The sequence below is a fragment of the Pogoniulus pusillus genome, chromosome 30, assembly GCF_015220805.1.
Source record: "Pogoniulus pusillus isolate bPogPus1 chromosome 30, bPogPus1.pri, whole genome shotgun sequence".
Classification (NCBI taxonomy): domain Eukaryota; kingdom Metazoa; phylum Chordata; class Aves; order Piciformes; family Lybiidae; genus Pogoniulus; species Pogoniulus pusillus.
In genome coordinates this window covers 10,747,149-10,768,498 of record NC_087293.1, presented here as the reverse complement: position 1 = coordinate 10,768,498, position 21,350 = coordinate 10,747,149, and the positions used below count along the sequence as shown (strand labels likewise).

Sequence of the window (21,350 nt, the reverse complement as noted above, 5' to 3'; positions counted from 1 at the left end):
TGTGAATCCAAGGGGCTGCAGGCAAAGATATCACTTAGCCTGGAGAACAGGAGGCTGAGGGGAGACCTTCTGGCTCTCTACAACTCCCTGAAAGGAGGTTGGAGCCAGGAGGGGCTGGTCTCTTCTCCCAAGGAACAAGAGGAAATGGCCTTCAGTTGCCCCAGGGGAGGTTTAGGCTGGACATGAGGAACAATTTCTCTCCCCAAAGTGGTGTCAGGCACTGGGCCAGGCTGTCCAGGGCAGTGGTGGAGTCCCCATCCCTGGAGGGACTGAAAACTCATGTAGATGTGGTGCTGAGGGACATGGTATAGCAGTGACCTTTCCGTGCTGGTTTACCACTGGACTCAATAATCTCAAACGTTTCTTCCAATTAAAATGATTCCATGAGAAGACAGTACACAGACACTAGGGTGGGGAGGAAAGGCAGAGGGAGGCAGCAGTTGTCCCACCTGGTTGGTTTGGAGCTTGGGCTTTGATTTCGCTCGTTGTGCATGCTCCTCTTTCTGGTTTGGTCAGGAGTGCGGTCATCAGTTAAAACTGATGGCAGCTTTGCTGATGAGGTAATATCTTATCTCTCTGGGAAGTGTTTCTTGTTAAGAGTACCTGATTTGTTTTCCTAACGTCTCTCTGAATGTTTGGAGATCCCTGTGCCCATAGTACTGGCCACAAAACTTTGGCCTCCAAGAACAGGGTTTGGGATAATGGGAGGAAATAACAGGAGTCTTCAGGGAAGAGAAAACGCAGGTGTAGCAATGCTCAGTTCTCTGAGCTTCTCCTGATTTAACTGAAAATAAAAGCCAAGAGCCTGCTGCTGGTTGTCCCTCTGCAGGCAGGCATGTTTCATCTTGTTGAATGCTCTTGAGGATCACCCAGAATAGCTCAAGGAAGAGAGCACAACCACCTAACAGCAGGTTAGATCAAGGAAATGTTACATCACGTAGCACTTCCTGGTAAGCGGTGATAGTATCAGACTCATTCATCTTCCGATGCAAATGTAGCCTGTACGCAGAGTCCTGGACCTGAATGGAAGGAGCAGTCCTGAAAAAGAGCAGCTCCAACCTGGAACGTGGGCAGGAAGGGCAGAACAGCAGGAGATTCTCCTTTAGAAATTCTTGCTTTTCTTTCTTGCCTTTCAATCCTCAATGCTTCTACAACTAGACCACTGCACCCACTGTTGGCTGTCCTTTGTCACAACCTCATCTGCAACTAACCTTGCAGTCATAATGGTAGGGAACAGCAAGCAAGTAAGAAATGGATAGAGCCAAACCATAAAGGAATAACTACAGCCTGCTGGGAATGGTGGGCTAGCAAAGGAGAGCAGGCAGGGAAGGATGTGATTCCATCATGGCAGGAATTTGGGTAGAATGCTGCAGCTGTCTGCTCACAAGAGAAAGGTGAGGGGCAGCTGGAAACCAACCTGCAGGTTCTCTGGTGGCCATGACAGCTGAAGCTATTTTACTTTGTTCTTTCTATATTTATTTTCAATATGTGCTGCCTTTTTTGGTGGGTTTTGGTACCTTTTTTTTTCTTTATGAAGATGCTTGACAAACAAAAATGGGAGGGCACAATGAAAGCCAAACAGAGCTTAACCAAACAAAGAAGACATTGAAAGACAAAACTAGTCAAACTGCAACTGCACTTGAGTCATTACTGCAGACATGAACACGAGTCTTATTCATACACTGCTCTCCATGCATGCAATGGCACACCAAAATGCAGTTTTGTGTGTTCATACCCAGGTAATGTCACCCCAAGATGTAGTTTAGTGTGCTCATGTCATATCTTAGAACCTATTTCAGCCCAGTGGACTTCTATCTTTTTGGTATCTTTGAATATCAAGGGCTCCATCTTCACCAGCAGGACCCCACAGTGTGCCTGTCACTTCAGAGTGCTGCAGGCTCTTTAATAGTCCTTAACCTTTAGCCACAGCAATAGTGACTAATTGCTATGCGTAAACACTCTTAGCTGAAGAAAGCAGCCAAGTAATGGCCTTTAAAATAAAACCTCAACTATTAAGTGACCTGGATAAGTTATAATCAGTCTCTTATCAGACTTCCTTGTGATTTTTCTTGGCAACTTTCTTTTAAATCCAAAGCATGCTGATGAAGCACACCGAGTAAGTCAGTGTGGTCTTAAAAAAGATCTTTGCTGGCTCTAGCTTATTTGAGGTAGTTTCAAGGTATATTTTGCCTCTTCAAGCTCCTTTTCTGCTGCGTTTCTCTTATTGTGGCAGCACTTCTTCAGCATCAAGTCCAATAAGACCACCCAGAAGATACAGAAGACCTTAAAAACAGTACCTAAAGAGTTTGGTTAATAAAATCCAGTGGGTTTCACATGTCTCTGCATATGAATGTGTATATACTCTCTCTCTCTCTGTATATGCACCTCAAAACGTCTTAGCTGCTTTGAGGTAATGTTGGTTGCCTCATCACATGCAGCAAAGCAGACTTCTGCTTTTAGAGTACATGTGCCTAAAATTGGTGGGCAGCAGTAGCACAACTTCTCTCCAGCTCTGCAGGTGCCAGCATCCCCTATGGAACCTCCTGGTTTGCAGAAATCTTCCATGTCCTTCTCTCTTTGTTCCATTGCTGTGAAATAGCAGTGTCCTGTGAATGATCAGAAAAAAAATGTACTTTCCTTGGAAGTGCTGATTGTTTAGAACAAGAATTGTCACTGGGAAAATCTTTCTGCTCAGTCCATTTTGGCCGGCATCTGTTATCTAGCTAATCATGTGCTAACCACAGGGGTTTTGGGGCCCATAAGGTAAACCAAACAGTTTAACACTCAAAAGTGTAAGGAAAAAAAAAAAAAAGCTAATTTAAGAAAGCTGTTAAATATTTGTTATCTTCTTTACCATTGTGCGTTGCCACCCACAACTCTTCCAACCACATGGGAAAGCTGTTGCTTTACAAGCAAGGTGTATAAATATGCCTGCCTAAGAGCACGGCTCCCTTTTATTACATTTGAATCCTGTGGGATTTCTGGAGCATTTCTATGAATAGATTAAACCCTGAGCGTTTTGAGTAACCATGGCTATAAATCAATTTAGCTCTTGGTTTTCAAGTTACATCTGCTCTTACTAATCCTGTATGTACATAGATTTTTAGCAGGACAAACCAGGCTTTATTTTTTAACGTGTTGGTATGAGTTGGTGAAACCACTGCTCTGTGTAAAGCAGGTACCACAGATGTGGCAGAGATGAATAGTTTCTGCTTCTAGGATCACTGCAGGTAATCTGGTGGTGGTGGATAGGTAACAACATGGAGCAATGTTAAGAACTGGTACCTTGGGCTCAAATATTGTCAGCTCAATGCAGATTTTCTTTGAGCAGCAGCAGTTTGGGGGGGTAGGAGGGGAGCAAAGAAACCCAATAAAGCTTCGATACTGAGGAATTGTCAGCAAGGAACGTGGCAATTCCTTGAGCCCCATCTTGCTTCCCTATGGCTGGCTCCACGGTGGAGGGCGATGTGATATCAGTGTTTACTGGTGGTAGTTCGGTGTCTCAGTGGTTAAAGGTATGTCTGTGGTTAAAAGGCAGGAGCCGGCTGCAGCTCGGCTGGCAAGCACAGCGGGGCCGAGGTTCTCCATTTCGCCTTTCACAGCTAGTCAGTGCCTCGGCCATTTTTTCTCAGCTTTGGTGTCTCTCCATGTTGGGTTTCTTTTGAACGCTGCACTGCCGGGTCCTGCCCGCCGCCCTCCCTCCCGCTCCTCGCCGGAGGAAGGGGGGCGAGCGGGGCCTCGCTGAGGCCAGGCGGACAGTAGCAGGTCCGGGTGGGGCCGGCCCCACGGAGGCCGAGGCCCGCGGGGAGGCGCAGACAGAAGGCCGCAAGGCAGTGCCCTGCGCCGCGGGGCGAGGGGGAACGCTCCCCTGGGGGGCCGGGGCCTGCGGGCCGCCCTCCCTCCCCTGCTCGCTGCCCGCCGCAGCGTCCGCGTCGGGGGTGTGAGCCCGACTGGGGCTTGCCTTTTGCGGGGGAATGGAAGGCGGGGGCGAGCTGTGAGGGTTGGGAGGGGAGGACTGCACCCGCGGGGGCCTCACGGCCCCACCGGGCCCGGGCCGGGGCTGCGGCGGGAGCCACCGCCGTCCCGCGCCGCCGCCTCACGTGTCCCCCTCCCCTCCCCGCCTCCCGCCTCCGCCCCTTCACCTGCCGCAGCACTGCCGCGGAGCCTTCCGACTTCCCGTAAAGAGTCCGCGCCTGCCGCCCGCTCCGGAACCGTCGTCTCGCTGCTCCTCGCTCTGCCGCCACCCCGTTACCACCGCTGAGGTGCCCAAGAAACGACAGGGGCGATCGCCGCACCCCTCCGTTTCTCCCTTCCCCTCACCCGCCGGTTCGGTCCGGCCTTTTCCCCCCCACTCCCCCCTTCCGCGGATCCTTCCGCGCCGCGCTCCGCTCCCTCCGCCCCGCTCGCACTGTTTGGGAGCAACCGGCCGAGCCAGCGGCGCCCCGGTCCCGCCAGCGCAGCGAGGCCTCCCGCGGACCGGCCCTCGCCCAACCCCGGCGCGCACCCCCGGCCCTCTCCCTATTCGTCATGTCCCTCAAGCAAGCGGCGGCGGCAGCTCAGGCCGCCGGCAACAACCGCAAGCCCCCCGGCAGCAGCGGCGGCGGCGGCGGCCCTGGCCTCCCGTCAGCTGCAGGCGGCGGGAGGCAGAACATGGGCAGGTGGGTGCGCGGTGGCGGCGGCAGGCCCGACCTTAGTCCTCGGCCATGCCGCGGTGAGCCCGGCGCGGGTGCCGCTCCCCCTCCCCCCCGCCGCTCTCCCCCATCCCCCCCCCCCTTCCCCGCACCGGCCTCCATGGGCGGCGGCGACGGCAGCGCGGCCGGGAGGGGGAGCGGGGCCTGCTGCATGGCGGAGGACATGGCCCGGCCCGGCGCGGGGGGCTCCGCCCGGCGGGGCGGGAGCCGGCATGGCGGGCGGGCGGGGCGGACGCAGGCCCGCCGAGGGGGCCCCGCCGGTTCCGCAGTGCCGTTGGGGCGAGGCCGCCGGGCCGCGGCCGGTGCCCTTCAGGCGGCTGGGGACGGTGGAGGGCGAGGCAGGACCTCCCATTTTTTTTTCGCGACGGAGCGGTGGGACGAAAACCCCCGCGGCCTGGCGGGGCCTGCGGCGGGGGCGAGGGGCGCCGCTTCCCCCGGGCCAACGTGACCCGCCTGCTGAGGAGGAGGAGGCGATGGCGGGGAGGGGAGGCGGGGGGCGGCGGGGGCGAGGCGCCGTAGCCGGCGGCCGCACGTGCGCGGGGGGACGGCGGCGGGAAGGTGCCGGCCGCGATGGCGGCGGCCTCGGGGCCGGGGGGCGGCGGGGTGGTCCCAGGCGGGCGGGGGGGTGGGTGGGAGGGTGAGCCGCGGGTCCTGCCTTGTGGAAGCTGACGGAGGCCTGTGGAGGAGCCACCCTTAGCTCACAGGCGTTTATTTTATTTAATCTTAATGTATATAAAACATTATTTACTTAAATCGCAATAAAATACTCGCGGGAAGGCAGGCCGCGGGAGCGCTCCTTGGCCTCGCCGCCGCTGGATCGGGGTTCCACGCACGGCTTTGCATTTTCCCAGATTTAGGGGGTGAGGGATCGGGTCTTTCTTCTTTTTTTCCTTCTTCTTATTTTTCTGTCCTCTAGCAGGCTCAGATTCCCCTCCTCACATCTCTCCCTCTCCTCACGCTGCGGAGGCCCTGCTGCCTCATACAGCCTCTAGAAGATTGATCCTGCTCAGAGAGCATTTCTGTAAAAATTAACACGCATTTGAAGGAGAGAAAAGGGGAAAAATAAATAAACTCTATAGTGTTGTGAATTTTTGCAGTGCTCTGGGGGTCACAACAAACAATCAGGGCAGGACGGTAACAGTTTTGAAGGTCATAGTCACTCAGAGCAGTTTCATTTCAAGTTTTATTCATCTTGCTCTTTCACTCGACTTTTATCCTCACTCAGTCTTGCATATTGGCAATAAAACAGAATTTACAGTGGTCCCATTGTTGGCCATTGCTGGGAAGAGGGTTTTGCACTGTTACCAGTCTGTGGAACTGGAAGTGGAAATGCTTTGGTAGGGTTGAAAAGGATGAATTAAATAATAACAGTAATACCTCAGCATTTCACTGCAGTAATTTAGTGTTTTTTACATAGGGCTGTTTACAGTGAACATGATGTTTACTGTGCTTTGCTAAACAGTTATTCCTGCCAACACATAGTGGCACTGTAGAGGTTAACGTGAAGGGCAACAAAACCTACAGCTTTATTTTGCTTTTTTAATTCACTGTGATGGTGGCACTTGCCTCTGTAGATTTGGGGACATCCAAGCCTCAATTTCCCTCCCAAATGCTAAGACCCAAGCCACTGAATTTCTGCTACCAGTGTTGCCTTTTTAGTTTTGTTGGATAAATTCCACTTCACAACTCCTTGGGGAGTTGTAGTGGGGCTGCTAAACAACTGACATTTTCCTTCAGAGGTGTTCACACTTTCTTAGTTAATCAATTTTTCAAGTTAATTCTGAGCAAAGTGTAAAATTGCAGTTCCCAGGGCTGGTGGAGTCCTCTGGAACACCTTCAGAGAACTTCTTGTGCAGTCCTAAAGAAAAATGTCTTTAGGGGATTGCAAATTCAAGGTGGTTCATTGTCTAAATTTAAAGCTAAGTGGCTTTTTTGTTCTAAAAATCATAAGTGTTGTGGTTTTTTTAAGGTGCCCTGTGTCATCATTTCAATTGGAAGCATGATATTATTTAATAGAAACTTAAAGATTTGATGGATTATGTTATTTGATAGAAACTTAAACATCTCCAGTTTATGCCAAGTTTTCTTCCTAGCAGCTCATTTCCTTGCAGCACTGCCCTTCTCTTATCTTTGTGATATGGAAAAGAATGTTACTTTCCATGGCAAAATTGCTTTTAAAGGCTTGGATTCGGGTAGAAAGCTCATGGAGAGTTAACTGTCCTGGACCTAATTTTCTCTGTGTTTGTTACTGTAAGACTTAAATGGGCTAAGGACTTATTCCTCCCTCTGACAGTGGGTAGAGGGTCAGCTTTGCTCTCTGTGTTTATTTCCATGGTTTCATAATGATTGGTATATATTTTTTTAATTAGAAAAGGTAGAATTAAGTGTGATCAAATATAGTTAGGGGAAATTCACAAATCAAGGTATCTTAAAGGTGTTCCAGGAAAAACAAGCAAGAAGGATTAATAGTTTTTGCTTGTTTCTTTGCCTTAATAAAGGCAGTCAGTGCCTCTGTGTTTAACATCAACTGCATGTGCAACATGGCAGGTGAGAAATGGGGCTGGAGGGGAGATGCCAAGAGCAGGTTGAATTATAATGGGATAAAATATGGACCTCACACAAACCTACTCTTCTGGGTTAGTCAAAACATTATCTAATACCCATTTTCAGTGTTTTGGTTCAGTTTTGCCCTTACACAAACCCTGAAAGGTTGGCTGTGCTGTGATTGAAAGTTGCCTCTGCCCCAGCAGTCCTTCAACACTGCATCCTTTTTGTTACCCCTTTTGCCCCCTTGTTATTTTGTCTGAGAGCAGAACACCTCAGACTCATTTTTTGGTTGGTTGCCTATCTAGTTACATTTGTGGCATAAGGTCTTCTGTTTATGTGGCAACTTTCTTGCCTAGCTGGACTTGGGAATTCTTTAAGGATACTTTTCAGTTACTGGCTTTTCTCAATGGCTTTGTCCATTGAAAAGGTGAAAATGGAATGAGCCCATCTTGTGTAACTTGATTTTGAGACTTAACACTACTTGCATACTCTTACTCTCTTTTTTCCTTGACATCTTTTATTTTTAGCCTATCTAAGGGCTTAAAGGCACATGAGAGGTATTCACTGTGTTCAGACAGAAGTAATGGGGCATGTAGAGTGCTGAGGTTGTTGAGGTGACTGTTCTGGAGGTTAATCCCACGTTCATTCAGAGTTTTTCTGGTTGGTTCTCACATCTTTGTGTGCACTGGTTTTGATGCAGCTCTGCTAAACTGCTGAGCACATTGAATGGATGACCTGCAGGTCTCTTTCCTTATCACTGTTAGTGCACTTCATTGTGATATTGTGTACCAAATTTTTAGCAAGTTTCTATTTAACAACTGATTTATGGTAATGTACATGAAGGTTTTTCAATGACTGAGTCCATCAGCAGGTTACAGGTGTGCACAGGGTCAAACCTGAGTCAGGTTCCTTACATACTCAGACACTGCAGAAGGTGTCATCTTTTAAGAAGATAGGAGTTGGTGTTATTAATGTGAATATTGGGGGAAGCTACAGAAAATAATACAGCAGGGCTTCTTAAAATCTCAATTTGACAGCTTTGGCTCGTGTCTGATATTGACAGATACTGCATTCAAGTAAAAAATTGTTACTTCTGATTGCTCCTTTAGCAGAAAGTTTTATCATCTCTCTGCACTTGTACTGCAAGTTCTTTAGAGCATCCTGCAGATCTGTTTTCAAAGCTGTAGTAATGTCAGCTAGTGCCTCAGAACCATCCATTCACTCTTAAATACAACAGTCTTTGTAGATGCACTTCTGCTACAGATGTGAAATGTGGTATGGTTGTGTTTGTTGCTTAGTCTCAAAGTGAAGGTGCTGCTGAAGAGAAAACCCAAGGCTTTCTTGCACATCTTGGAAAGACTTGTGATCCTTGCATTAGTTTTCACATAACTGGAAGAATAAATGCATGACCTTCTTTTGCTTATACTTGGCATTTAAATATTATGGTGGGAGATGCAGGATGCTGAGGAATATAGGAGAGTAATGTCCATAAAAAGTGAAAAAAAATTGCAAGTTCCTGAATGTTGTGGTGCAACATTTGGGATCAAGTCCTTATGGAGACTTTGACTCTTGTGGTGTAACCATTGGCCTGCAGTGAGTTGGCTACTAAGTTTAATTGCCTAGTTGTTACTTTGTCTGATGGAGTGTTGCCCTGGCTTTTTGTGACTTTGACCCAAAGCGAAGGGTTTACAAGTTGGGTTTGCCAAGATGCTGCGCCTTCTCCCACGCTTACCTTTAACCATGTTTCTGCAACACAAAATGTTTATTCTCCACACTTAGTGTAATAAAGATATGATTTTAGGTAGCTGCTAATGACCCTTCTAGTTTCTTCCACCTCCATTTTTTTTGTGTCACTTAAGTGTTTTAAATCTTCTGCAATGACTCTGCTTTTGTTTTGTTTTCTGCTTCAAAAATATTTTGTTTATTTAATATTACTCATCAAAGATATATCAAAGGGTAGCTTGAACTCGAGTTTTCAATTGTTGGTATATAAACCTCAAGCTGATGGCCTTGGTTTTAGCAGAAGGTACAGTTTTGATTGAATTGTAGCATTGGCAAAGTTGGTGAATGTCTCTCTTTCAGCTTGATGAATGTTTGTATTTTTTTGTAATGGTTTGTGTTAAGCTGAAAAACACGAAGTCAGGACTGTAAAGAGCCCTGAATAGCTTAGAGAATTTCTTCAACTGGCTTAAATCTTGGTCCAATACCAAAGTTAGAACCTCTTCCCAGTGTAGATATGTGCAATTGGATTGTTTCTTAAAGAAATGTAAATGCAGTAATTTTGGAAATGTGGCAAGAAGACACATGGAGGATCTAGAACAATCCACATGGGTTGCTGATTGAAGGAAATATTCCAGATCTTCTGACCAGTTTAGCAACCCAGTTATTTGTGTTCTGTGAGTACTTGATATTAAAATCACAGAATCGTTTTGGTTGGAAGAGACATTTAAGATCATCAAGTTCAACAATTAGCATAAGACTGCCAGGTCACCATTAACCGAAAAAAAACCCTAAAAGGGAGTGCTTTCTATTTCAGAGAAACAAAGCTGCCTCACTTCTGATATTTTATAGCTGTATAGAAACAATTATCCTCTAAATTCTTTGAGCCCAACCAAGGGAACTGGTTTACTCTGGCCATGTTCTTTGAAAGACTGTGTTGTTGACACTTTTGGTTACGAGAAGAGAAAAATCAGAACTGGGGAGTACCTCTCTTTTGTTTGAGTGCTTCACATCTGGTGCAATGACTTTCAGAAAGAAGAGAATCATTCATCTGAGTATTATGCAAAACTGATGTTCCAGGCTGAGGAAGGCTCACTTCAGCATTGTGCTGTAGGTGGCCATTTGCTAAGTGGCAGGCTTGGTAAAAATGGTGAGACTCATTTGTCTCCAGAGCAAGCCTGAAGCTGCCTTCTAGAAAGTTAAGGCTGATAGGTAATTAATAAAGGTTATTTGCATCAGGGTTTGTTTGTGAGATTACTACTCTGCAAGTATTCTGGAAATGTCAGTGAGACACCAAAATCTGCAGTTACTGCCAGTCAGCAAATGTCATCAGTGTGCCTGATGCTGTGAGACTGTTTCTGTTTCAGAAGCTTTTAAACAAGTCAGGTGATAGTTTAGTGGGTTTCCATTTTTTTCCTCATTAAGGCCTTTCATGGTTCTCTGATGAACTTGCTTATTTCTGCAGAATTTATTTCTGTTCATTAGGAGAAGTTCATTTGATTTCTTGACTAACCCTTGAGCCCTATTTATAAGGGCATGTTTTGAGAGCAAGGTCGTATTCAACCACAGCTTAGTGTTTTCAAAAGCAATTAAATGGAGTTGACATTCAGCTGGGTTTAGATTTCAGTGTTGTTTGGATATTTGGAAACACAGACATGATTCTTTAGGTCTCTGTAATTAAATGGTCATGCATCTCTAAGGTGGATCTATTTTTAAAAATGGATTTTTTTTTTAAAGTAGAAGACTTCATTTGCTTCACATTGATGTGCATTCCTGAAATCATAATACAAATGTGAATCACTGTGAGAGTATTTGAAATTAGAACTTCTTGGTCCAAAGAATTGACTTTGAAATAAGACACAGCACTAAGGGATTGTAGCTGTGGGACTTGCTAGCTGCAGGGGTATTGGTGGGACTCAAATGTCTGAGGTGGAGGGCACAGACTATCATTACATCTTGTTTTGTGAGGTATTATGAGCATGCAGATTAATTTAAAATACTTTATAAGTGTTCTGAATGACAGATGAGTGTTAAAAGTAGTCTGTCTGTGAAGGCTGACATTAGTTTGAATATCCAGGTTGTGGTAGTGATAAGCAAGCTGTGGGTAGGTCCCTGCAGTCAGGGCTCATCTGGTGGGTCAGTTGTTTGGGTGGTGCTTGTGTAGAAGCACAACAGAGATGTGTTGAGCCTCTGATCTTAAAGAAGGGATCTTGTGTAAGGATTGGGCGTCAAAAGGGATCTTTGGTTTTGTGTGCAAGTAAGTTTTTGGAATTTGCTTTAGTTACAGGATTCTGCTTAAGAAACAATTTGTTTTAAATATATTTTGTAGTGACACAGGCTTAGTATTTTCTTTGGTCTATTCTTTATTGTAGGTAAACCTCTTGCCTACTATTCTATGCTAGTTGTTTGTAGGCCAGTAATTTGGTGGATAAATGCCATGGGCCCTGTAGCTGTCAAAGTTCTGCTCTGGGACAATGCCTGTTTTCTCTGATCCCATTCTCAACACTAAATTAAGATGGGGTTTGGATTCTCAGTTGTTAAGAAGGGAACTCGTTTTGGCACTTTTTAATCGTATTCCATGTATATATTTAATTTCAGAGGTCGCAGCAGTGGCAAAGGACCACCTCAGCCTACAGTAAGTATTTTCTTTTTCCCCTCACTATACCACTTTTATATAGGAGGAAAACAACTCCTGTGCAGCAAACTCAAGTACAAATGTAAGAATAGTAGATACTGGAATATTCTTTTGATTATTTTTTTTCCTTTGGATACTTGATGAAAACTTGAGACTGAGATATGCTTCTCTAAAGATGTAACATCTTGCATCCTTTAAGCCTCCTAGAAGGCTGAAGGAGGGAGGCTTACTTAAACTTTTGGCTACACTGATATGAATCTTCTTCTGCATTTTCTTGCAATTATAGTTGTAGATGTGAATAACATTTAACTTTAGGCAACATTTTTTAATTAATTCCTCTGAAGCCTCCAACATTGGCTTCTCCCTCAAACAGATGACAGTAAGACAGCATTTAGTTCAATAAAAATAACAATTTTATTTAGCTTTACTATAAAGCATATAACCCAGTGTTATCAGCAATCTGAATGTGTAGCTTTAGTTACTATTGAAGCTGTATATTGTTAAAGTAGAGGTGTGGCTTGAGTTGTAGAACATAATTTTATCAAAGCTAAAGATGTGGATCTCAGTTTTAAAGAGTGGATCTTTGAACTGCACTAATCAAATATTTGCTAATTTGTTACCAGCCAGTTTTCAAGGGTGACTAATTTTGAGGAAGGAGGGTTTAAAAGGACTACAGTTTACTTACATAAATGTTTATTGAAGATATCAAGGCTCTTCAGTAAAAACAGAGAAGCTTTGAGGAAGAGCTGTGAAAAAAGTCTTGTGCAAACACTAAACATCATGAAAGTGTTAGTCTTTATGTCATCCATACTAAACATTGACCATAGGAGAGTCATGAAGCGTGACTTCAGTCCAGGAAGGTGGCTAATATACAGGAGGGAGCGGATGAAGTAGCTGACACTTTAAAAGATAACTTGTCAGTTAAAAAGCTCATATTATAGTGGGGGTCCTTGCACATTTAGCATCTCTCGTTTCACATCACAAAGCTGACAGAGATGCCAGATATCACAAAGACCAGACATCCTTGCCACTACATGGATGCTGCTCTGTCATCTAGCAACCTGAGTGATCCTTGGTCAACTTTCCCAATGTAGGGTCTCAAATCCTGATCCTGAAGTGAATTAATTTGACTGGTTTTGTGCGGGGTTTTGTACCTCTTTCGTGCTCCACAGTTTGATGAATTTAGCTTCTGTTAATGTGTGTAATTAGGTCTGGTAGGTGAAAAGATGTTATTCAGCAGACCCTGGAAGTAACTTTGTATTTCTGCAGTGGTTGAAACACTTATCCTGTTGATGGCTGATAGAACAGAGAGGGATGGTAGCAGAACTTCTTCATTTGGGAGTGTGCACATAAGCTTCACCCAACCAGCAGGCGAATTCCCTCGCTGGATGACTTTAGGGGCACTCTGTACCGTTTATATTGTTTGGAAGGATGCTTAAACCTTTCATGATCAAAGAAGGGGGAAGGGTGCTCTTTAAATCTCACATAACTTAAGTTCTACCCATATCATCTAAGGTTTTGGACCAATGCTTATAGGAACTAGTGTGTCCTGGTGAAAGCCTGCATTGTTTTGGGCACACTGGCTGTTTTGAATTGTTACAGGTGTTTCTCCTATATTCCTGACAAAATCTTTATCCATTTTTCAGATTTCTTTTGATGGCATCTATGCAAACATGAGAATGGTTCACATCCTTACATCAGTTGTTGTAAGTCTTTGTATTTCGAAGGGGGATAAACACTTTCTATAGTGACACAGAATTGTTAACCACTCCATTACTTGTAATAGAATTGACTGAATATTCAACTTAAACAATAGGAATGCTTTGCCAAGAGGAAACTTTAAAGAATCACAGTAATATTCTGGGTTTTTTTAGCTTGGAAAGGTTAAAATTTGCAGAGGTAAAGAAAATTTTTTAAGTGCACCAATCCTGCTTTGAATTTTCTGTGTTTAGAGAGGTTTTGGATAAATAAAATGAGTCTGTGTAGAGGGAATGGGAGTCTTTCTCCATAGATTTTAAGGCAAGTCCTGGCACCTCACAATTAAGACAGAGTATCCTGCATCTACTAGAGTCCAGGATGAGCCTTCAGCAGATTTTGGTTTTACATAAAAACTTGTTTGTGGGCAGAACTGGTCAAGTCTTGAGAGTACCAAATATGCTTCTGTGAGTATCTTTAAATGCCCTCAAGTACTTTGGTACCCACCCAGCTGTTTGCATCTGCAGCACAGCAGTGTATTTAGAAAAGGACAGATGTTGAATGAATAGATTGGAGTGAAAGCTGAGCTGTATTTTTATATGTTGTATTTATATGAAAAAACTGTTTAAGGAGATCACTCAAATGTCATTTGTCAGGCTGGCAGAAAGCTGCATTTTTTTTTGTTGTTGTTGTTCTAGGGATCCAAATGTGAAGTACAGGTGAAAAATGGTGGCATATATGAAGGAGTTTTTAAAACCTACAGTCCTAAGGTAATTGTATTCTTTTTGACTCTTCCTTAATTTTCAGAGATCCTAATACTTCAGTAGTAGGATCAACATTAATCACTGATTAAAATGTGAATATTTATTATGAATTCTTGTAACTGTTCAAGTCTAGCTTTGCACAAGATTAATTGTTATAAATGAGCAGATGAATATTGTAAATGTCTGCTTTTTGCAAATAGTTGAAGTCATGGAGTGGCTTCTTGTGCATTATTTAGTGTATTCTTTTTATGTCTCTAATAGTGTGATTTAGTGCTTGATGCTGCTCATCGGAAAACTGCAGAATCCAGTTTGGGGCCAAAACGTGAAGACATTCTAGAGAGTATCTTGTTCAAGTCTTCAGACTTTGTTATGGTGCATTTTAAGGATATGGATACCAATTATGCCAGAAGAGGTATATTTGTTTTTCAAGTTGTCTGTATCTTAAGTCAAAGTTTTTCCAAGTAGATGTTTAAGATCCTAACACTAAAGTTCACATTTATACTCTTGATGAATGTGAAAGACTCCAATATGCCTTTAAAGTCAATGGAAAGAGCAGATACTGAGCACCTCCCAAAATGATAAATTCATCAGAAATGTAAAAAAAATAGATTGAAGAACCTTTGTGAACCCTTGTCAAGGTGCAATCAAAGCACTTTTCAGTATCTGGAAAGCAATGTTAGGAAACATTTATGAGATTTAGTGGGAGGTTAGGTGGGTTTTCTGTAAATGTCTTTAATAAATTATTCTGTTAAATGTTATATGAGACTCCATGAATATACAAATTATTTATAAAAAGATTATTGTTCAGGGTTGGCATATATGTAAGGTCTATATTTAGTTAAGTAACTTCTGTCTCTAAGGTGTTCATATAAATATCTTAAAAATACTACTGTAAATGGAGCTAAAAATTCGTAGAAAATTCACTATTTGTGCTTTTAATTTCTGCTTCACTACTTGTAGATCTTAGGTGAGGCTCTCTGAAATACAGAACCTACTGAAGGGTGCAGACAAGTGGTCATAAAATCTTGAAAGTGTCAGATTAAATGATTTTACAGGCAGATGTCATACTTTAAATGTTTGACCTTCGAGACCTTAATCATCTTTCTGGAACCTAAGAGGCTCCAGCTCCTGTGCAGATATTTTGGGAGTGGGCAGCAAATCTCAAGGGTTTTGATACCTGTGTTCTTGACTGTTTGGGTTAAGAAATAAAAGCAAATAACAGCTTTCTGAGCCATGCAGGGAAATTGCATATATATACATTTTCAGGCTGATGCACAACTGTCCCTGGGAGCTAAGTGGTTACTGTGACACACATGCCTGAGTCCCATCTAGCAGTGACTTGGAGATGCACAGAGACTGGTGGACATTTAATGAGCTCTTTCTCTTTTCACCTTGTGTTTGCACGTGCATATGTTCTTGCCTGATTAAAGCTGAAGAATGAGAGGCTTGTTGTTTCAAGGAATTTGCTTTTCCCAGAAGATAATGTGTAATGTCAGAGCAAATGTAGCATTGAAATGCAGATAAGTCCCAGGTTCTGGATGGGACTTGGAATTTAAATTGCAGGAGAGCTGTTTTGTAATGATTCTGCTATGAACATCACTTTAATCTAAGTGCAAACTGGGCTCTCCATTACCCACTCTTCATAGATTTGGAGCAGGGGGAATGAAGAATACACTACTACTTCTAGGAATAAGTACTCAGTGAAAGTTTTCTGGAGGAAAATGACTGTTTCAGGCTGAATGGTTGCTCAGTTCACTTTATTGGGTAGAATGTCTTTAAATCTCTTAAGTAGCTGGGGAGGAGAGTTGAAATAAAGCTGTAGAGAGTCAGAGCAAGATAAACTGGAAGGCTGCAAAACTTGATAACTCTGAGTGGGTAAATTAATCTACTTCCCATTTTGTCTCAAAAATTTATTATCTTGAAATAACACTTGAACATGTAAGGCAGTCTCTGTTCACACCTGCAAATTAGAGCAGTAAAGGGCTTCCTGCTCCTTGGGAAATACAAATAAGCAAGGATTCAAAAGAGTGAGAGTGTATGAACATGCTTGCAGGAACTGCTGGCCTTTTGTTCTTACAAATAAACCCAAATCTTAGTGGCACCACGTCAGATAAGCCTGTGTGTTTCACAGTAAAACTGAACTCCTAGGTGAGGAGGTGGAGCTCTTTGCTGCTTTTGTGTTGGGAATGCTTTCTGTCTAGTGCCCAGAGAAGTTTTGACAGTGTTGCACTTATCCAGGAGCAAATGTCTTTTAATTGCATAGTCCTCAGTGTTTTTTTGGCTTTCACAGGCAAGTTAGTAGATAATTTGGACATATTTGGTTGGAAAGGCAGCTCTCTCTCTCACTACTTTAAAGATGTAGTTAAACAAAAGGGCACTTCACAAGCACTCTGTTGCCATAGAAGAGGCTTACCTAGAGCAGGGTTGTTTGAGGTCTGTGTATGTAGTTTCTCCTACTTCTTAGGGGATTACTTAAACTTCTGAGGAGGCTTTAAAATAAACTTAATTTCTGCAGAAGATATTGTTGGAAATTTTAGTGCACTCTGGTTTCTTGGTTCACTGAAAGTATCTGGAATTCTGCGGATTGTTGTTCTGGCATTTGCTTCTCTGCTGAGCTGGAGGATTGTGAACAAGTAGTGCTCCTGACATGGGTCTTGATCTTCTGCCTTACCCTCAGACTTGAACAGCAAAGATGCTAGCTGTGTGCTCTTACCAGGTCAGAAGAGACTGCAAGAGTGCTGGAAAAGAGCAGCAGCTGGTGGGGAGAAAGGAAATGGGATGGATTCTCCTTTCAGAAGAGTTGTGTCTGAAGGAACCATCTGAAATAGTCTGCCAGGCACCTTTCATTGCTATCATACTTGTGCAGCTTTGGATCAGCGAGCTGATAAGCCATCCTGCAGTGACATTGGTGGTGTGAGAGCAGGGGGAGGCTTGGGATGAGTGAAACCACCCTGTTTGGAAGTGGCACTCTTAGATTTGCTTGTGCCAAGCATGACATTGCACCTTTAGACCCACCAGTGGAGAAAGTGTGGTGTCTGCCCAGATTGTAGAAATTGGAAGGGTTGAGAGGAACAAAGGGTAGGTATTTGTAGAGAGGGATATTCTGACAGGTCGTGTTTGACAAATGAATCTACCTCTGCTTCCTTGGGCCTTCCTTGCAGCTTTCTCAGTCTGCACAGACCTTTGTGCTCTGTAGGTTCCTGTTAGGCTCCCTCAGGAATAGAAAGGAGTCACCTAAGGGTCTGTCACTAGAATTAGGGTTTTCTGCAGTTCAGTCAGACTGATGAATCAAACATGCATTGGAAAACTGAGGTGAAATTGCATTATATCCATCAGCCCCCTTTCAGAATATTCTGCCTGCATTCAAAGAGGGCCAGACGCTGTCTGCTGCATGCGGCAGTGCAGATTGACTGCTAAATCCCCTCTGAAGTGCAGGTTGAAATCCTTGACTGTCTGTTAGCATGAAGCATCTTTCTGCTTCACCTTCTGAGGCAGAGGTGAAGTACCAGGATCTCCTAGTTGCAAAATTCCTTGAGCTGCATGCTTGAAATAGGAGATAAAATTCTGTGCTTTACAGAGCAAGCTCCTTGCAGTGTTTCCTGTAATCCTGAATGTGATCAGTGCTGGTTTGCATGATTCACAGCTCAGTGAGGCTTCAGAGCTGTCTTCTTGGCTTCTCTTTAAGGACAAGACAATTCAACACCATAACTGCTGTTAAAGTAAAAGGCTTCTACAATATTTTTATTGTTCTTTTGGTGCCATTACTGCACTCTGAGAAAAATATCACAAATCCAATGAAAAAAGGCAGAGGAGAATTGGCTATTTCTGTTTTTTTCCTTGAATTAGCACTGCAAGTGGCATTCTTCCAGAGAAAGTGTTGCAAGGGGAATAGCAGTAGGCATATTATGAACAAAAGAAGGAGATGTTGTCTCTGCAAAGCTGGTGGTAACTGGTTTTAATGTTTCAAATCAGTAGTGAGTAGTTACAAAACAAGTGAGTTTACTGTTGAAATCTTTAAGATGAAGCCTCAGTTTACTTTGGGCTGTGCTAAACTTGCTCAAAGTGTGCAGCATGATCACCTTGGCACACCATGCCACTTGGTTTAATAGCATTTGAGCTACTGAGCTGCACTCAATTACATATTTGTGCTCTTCTCCATTAGTAGCTCAAAATATGTTTGCAAAACCAAACGTGTTAAACACCAAAATTAATTAAACCTGCACTCTTAATTGCTGTATTCTGGCAATTTTTTCTTGAAGTCATTTACGCACACTTGAAGAATTTGTCCAAGCTGAGTTTTTCTGTCTGAAGAGCAGCCTGAAGCAGGGATCTTCTCAGCGCTGGTCAATATATAAAGATCAGGGGGCAAGAGGAAGGGGATAGACTCTTTGCAGTGGTGCCCAGTGACAGGACAAGGGGCAATGGCCACAAACAGAAACCAAGAAGGTTCCACCTGAACAGAAGGAGAAACTTCTTTTGTGTGAAGTTGCTGGAGCTCTGGAAAAGGCTGTCCAGAGAGGTTGTGGAGTCTCCTCTGGGGAGATCGCAAACCTGCCTGGACATTGTGATCCTGGGCAAGCTGCTGTGGGTGACTCTGCTTGAGCAGGGCCATTGGACTGGATAATCTCCAGAAGCCCCTTTCAACCCCATCATGCTGGGGTTCTGTGATAGTTAATTTGCCTTTACCTAATGGGAGTTTTCTGTTGCTTAGAATTTTCCTTAGTTTTCAGGCTTTAAAGCAAGCAGCAAGGTCTTTGATAGCAAACTTCTTTGCTTGGAAGATGTCACATTAAGCAGGTACAGAGAGGCATTTGGGGCTAATTGAGTGTTACAACTCAAGCTCTTTGTTTGATTGGTTTTCATTTGATCTTTAACTGGGGTTTTACCATATAGAAAAGGAATTGATTACAAATTCGGCCATGTCAGGGTGTCATGTGAATTGCTCATTCAACAACTCAGAGATAGGAGGCCCCAGATAAGGGGGAGGCTATGCCTGTACAGTCAGTATCTTGTTTATTACTACTTGTAGCAGCAGTTCATGTTTTAGCTTCTACTTCACTAATAATCTTAAGAGCAGTATTTTTGTTTTGGGTAGAAATATTCATAGAATGTGGGTTGGTTTTTTTTTTTACATATGTTTTCAATTTGTGTTGCTCATTAATTTTGGTAAAACCTTGTTTGCCTTGCTGCATTTTTAATCTTGGTGTCCCATGTGCCTGCCTGGCTGTTTGTTTCAGGAAAATAGTGATCTGTGCCTTGAGGTACTGTTCTGCTACGTTTAAACTTTGCCTGAATGCTCCTGAGACCACACTGTCTGACTAGAAGTCTGCCTTTGTAGCTTGAATTTCTCCTAACTCTGGATTTTCTTTGAGTTGTAGAGGTTAAACCAATGTTGCAGTCTCAACATTATGAGAGTTGTGACTTTCATTCTGAAGTAAGAGAGAAATGAAGAGCAGAGGAGCTTCCTGTACCAAATAATATACTGGATTCTACTGGGAAGCTGAGCACATCTTACTCAGATCTGTAGCATTCCTTAGGTAGTGGAGTTTTTGTTTTGACTTGGGTTTGTTTTTCCTCCAGTTCATCCATATCATTAGAATTTTTAATAGCACTCTGCTGAATGTTTATGTGGCTTTTTTTAAATAAGAAAATTAGTGGGTTGAGTTGATGAGTCTTGTTAAGCCAGTATTTTATTCACAGTATCCAAAATGGCACAGTTGGGTATGGAGTTTAAAGTCATATAATAGACACTAGGAAACATCCTTCTAAAATACAGTAGATTACCTTCATCAGATGCTGTCATCATCCCTCCTAACTTGTATTTATCTAATCTTACTGAAGAAAAGTCCCCTCTGCTCCCAGTGAAGCAATGCAGAAGCACGACTCAGTTTCTTAAGCTGCACAAGCAGCCTCCAACTTATATTTGATGTGAAATGTCCAATTTGAGAGGATCAAACACAAAGAGCAGAATTAATGAAGCTTGGTACAGAGACAGCACTGGGCTGTATGGGTTGTGGCAGTGTTGACTATGGGGTATTAAGAAGATTAAATGCAAAGGCCTTACTTTGGCCTCTCTGTTAAATGTGCCCTTTAATTTCTACTTACCTGAGGGTTGAGGTAGCACCGTCTTGTTACTGTGTAGTTTCAGACATTTAAACATATCTTCTATTATATTTTAAAAGCCATTTCCATAGAAGAAAACTGGGAGTTGGTTTTGTTTGAGTTGGTCCCCTCTGGAAATCTGTAGGTGATTTGGAGGGGGTTCTGTGAAGCAAAAATGGGAACTACATGGGGACTGTTCATAGGTGGGAGCATTGCTGAGGTTTTACTATAGAAATGATCTTTTCAAAGTGAAATATGTATCATCAGTTTGAATGTCTTGAGAAAGGGACTGAAAGTGTTTTACCTGAATTCAGCCATATAATGTGAAAAAGTCCACCTGTACTTATATCTGATGTCTTCCCATTTTTTTTTTCTCTCTCCATACATGTTGTAGTTCCTTCAGAAACAGGTAACTTTTTGGCAGTCACTCTGTCTGTGCATCTTGCCTTTCATAATGCTTTTGTTACCATAATATATAACAGAACCTTAACTACCTTTGCTCGCACATTGATGGCACTGTAAACCATGCATGTGTAACTTTGCAGAATCACTTTGAGTCTCTTGCAGTTAGTTGGTGACTTTTATTCTCAGCCTTGTTTTTTTACCTGTATTCTGAACAGTTGAAAAGGCAACAATTGCAGTTTTGCATCAATACGTAGTGACACAACAAGTTTCTTTGATACCAGTTCACAAGTGAGCCCAGAATCTGCCTGCTAAAGGCCTCCTGTTTAGTGATGAGCTAAAGTATGTTAACCTCAGGCTGTGTAGGTACTACCACAGCTCTGGGTGACTGGGGCAGATTTGGCAGTTTTATTGAGCCCTAACAATGGTGTTCCCTCTTAGGTGTCTGTCTTTCATTTGGCTTTCTTTTCTTATTCTACTGATTCTTTTGTATTTGAAATGAATGTTTAGGTAATAAATGTCTCTTACTTTTCCTACACTTGTAACGTTTTGTACCACATCAGCTTATTAACAGTGCTTAATTGCTTACCCATAGTTCCTTTGGTCTTGAGTATGAGTTGAACAAGCATTTCAAGAGATAGTGCTGAATGATATTAGACAGACAGGTAACTTTTATACCAGTAAACCACAAACATGAAGTCCTGTGTATACATGAGGAGGAACTTCTTGGAGGGTGAAGGAGCACTGCAATAGACTGCCCAGAGAGGTGATGGAGTAGAATGATAGAGTAAGTCA

At 43.3% G+C, this 21,350-nt stretch overlaps 1 protein-coding gene across 11 annotated transcripts in view; it reads left to right on the top strand.

Moving 5' to 3' along the window:
• Positions 1–4,021: 4,021 nt before the first annotated feature.
• ATXN2 (ataxin 2) overlaps positions 4,022–21,350 on the top strand; it is a 55,674-nt gene continuing 38,345 nt past the window's right edge. For 3 of the 11 annotated variants that reach the window (XM_064168731.1, XM_064168729.1, XM_064168727.1), the window contains exons 1-5: positions 4,025–4,658; positions 11,556–11,592; positions 13,239–13,298; positions 13,986–14,057; positions 14,313–14,463. In XM_064168731.1, coding sequence (XP_064024801.1) covers positions 4,528–4,658; positions 11,556–11,592; positions 13,239–13,298; positions 13,986–14,057; positions 14,313–14,463 — 451 coding nt within the window. In that variant the 5' untranslated portion in view covers positions 4,025–4,527. Of the gene's footprint in view, positions 4,659–11,555; positions 11,593–13,238; positions 13,299–13,985; positions 14,058–14,312; positions 14,464–21,350 lie in introns of all 11 variants that reach the window. The other 8 variants (XM_064168732.1, XM_064168730.1, XM_064168728.1 and 5 more) reach the window with 6 other exon arrangements.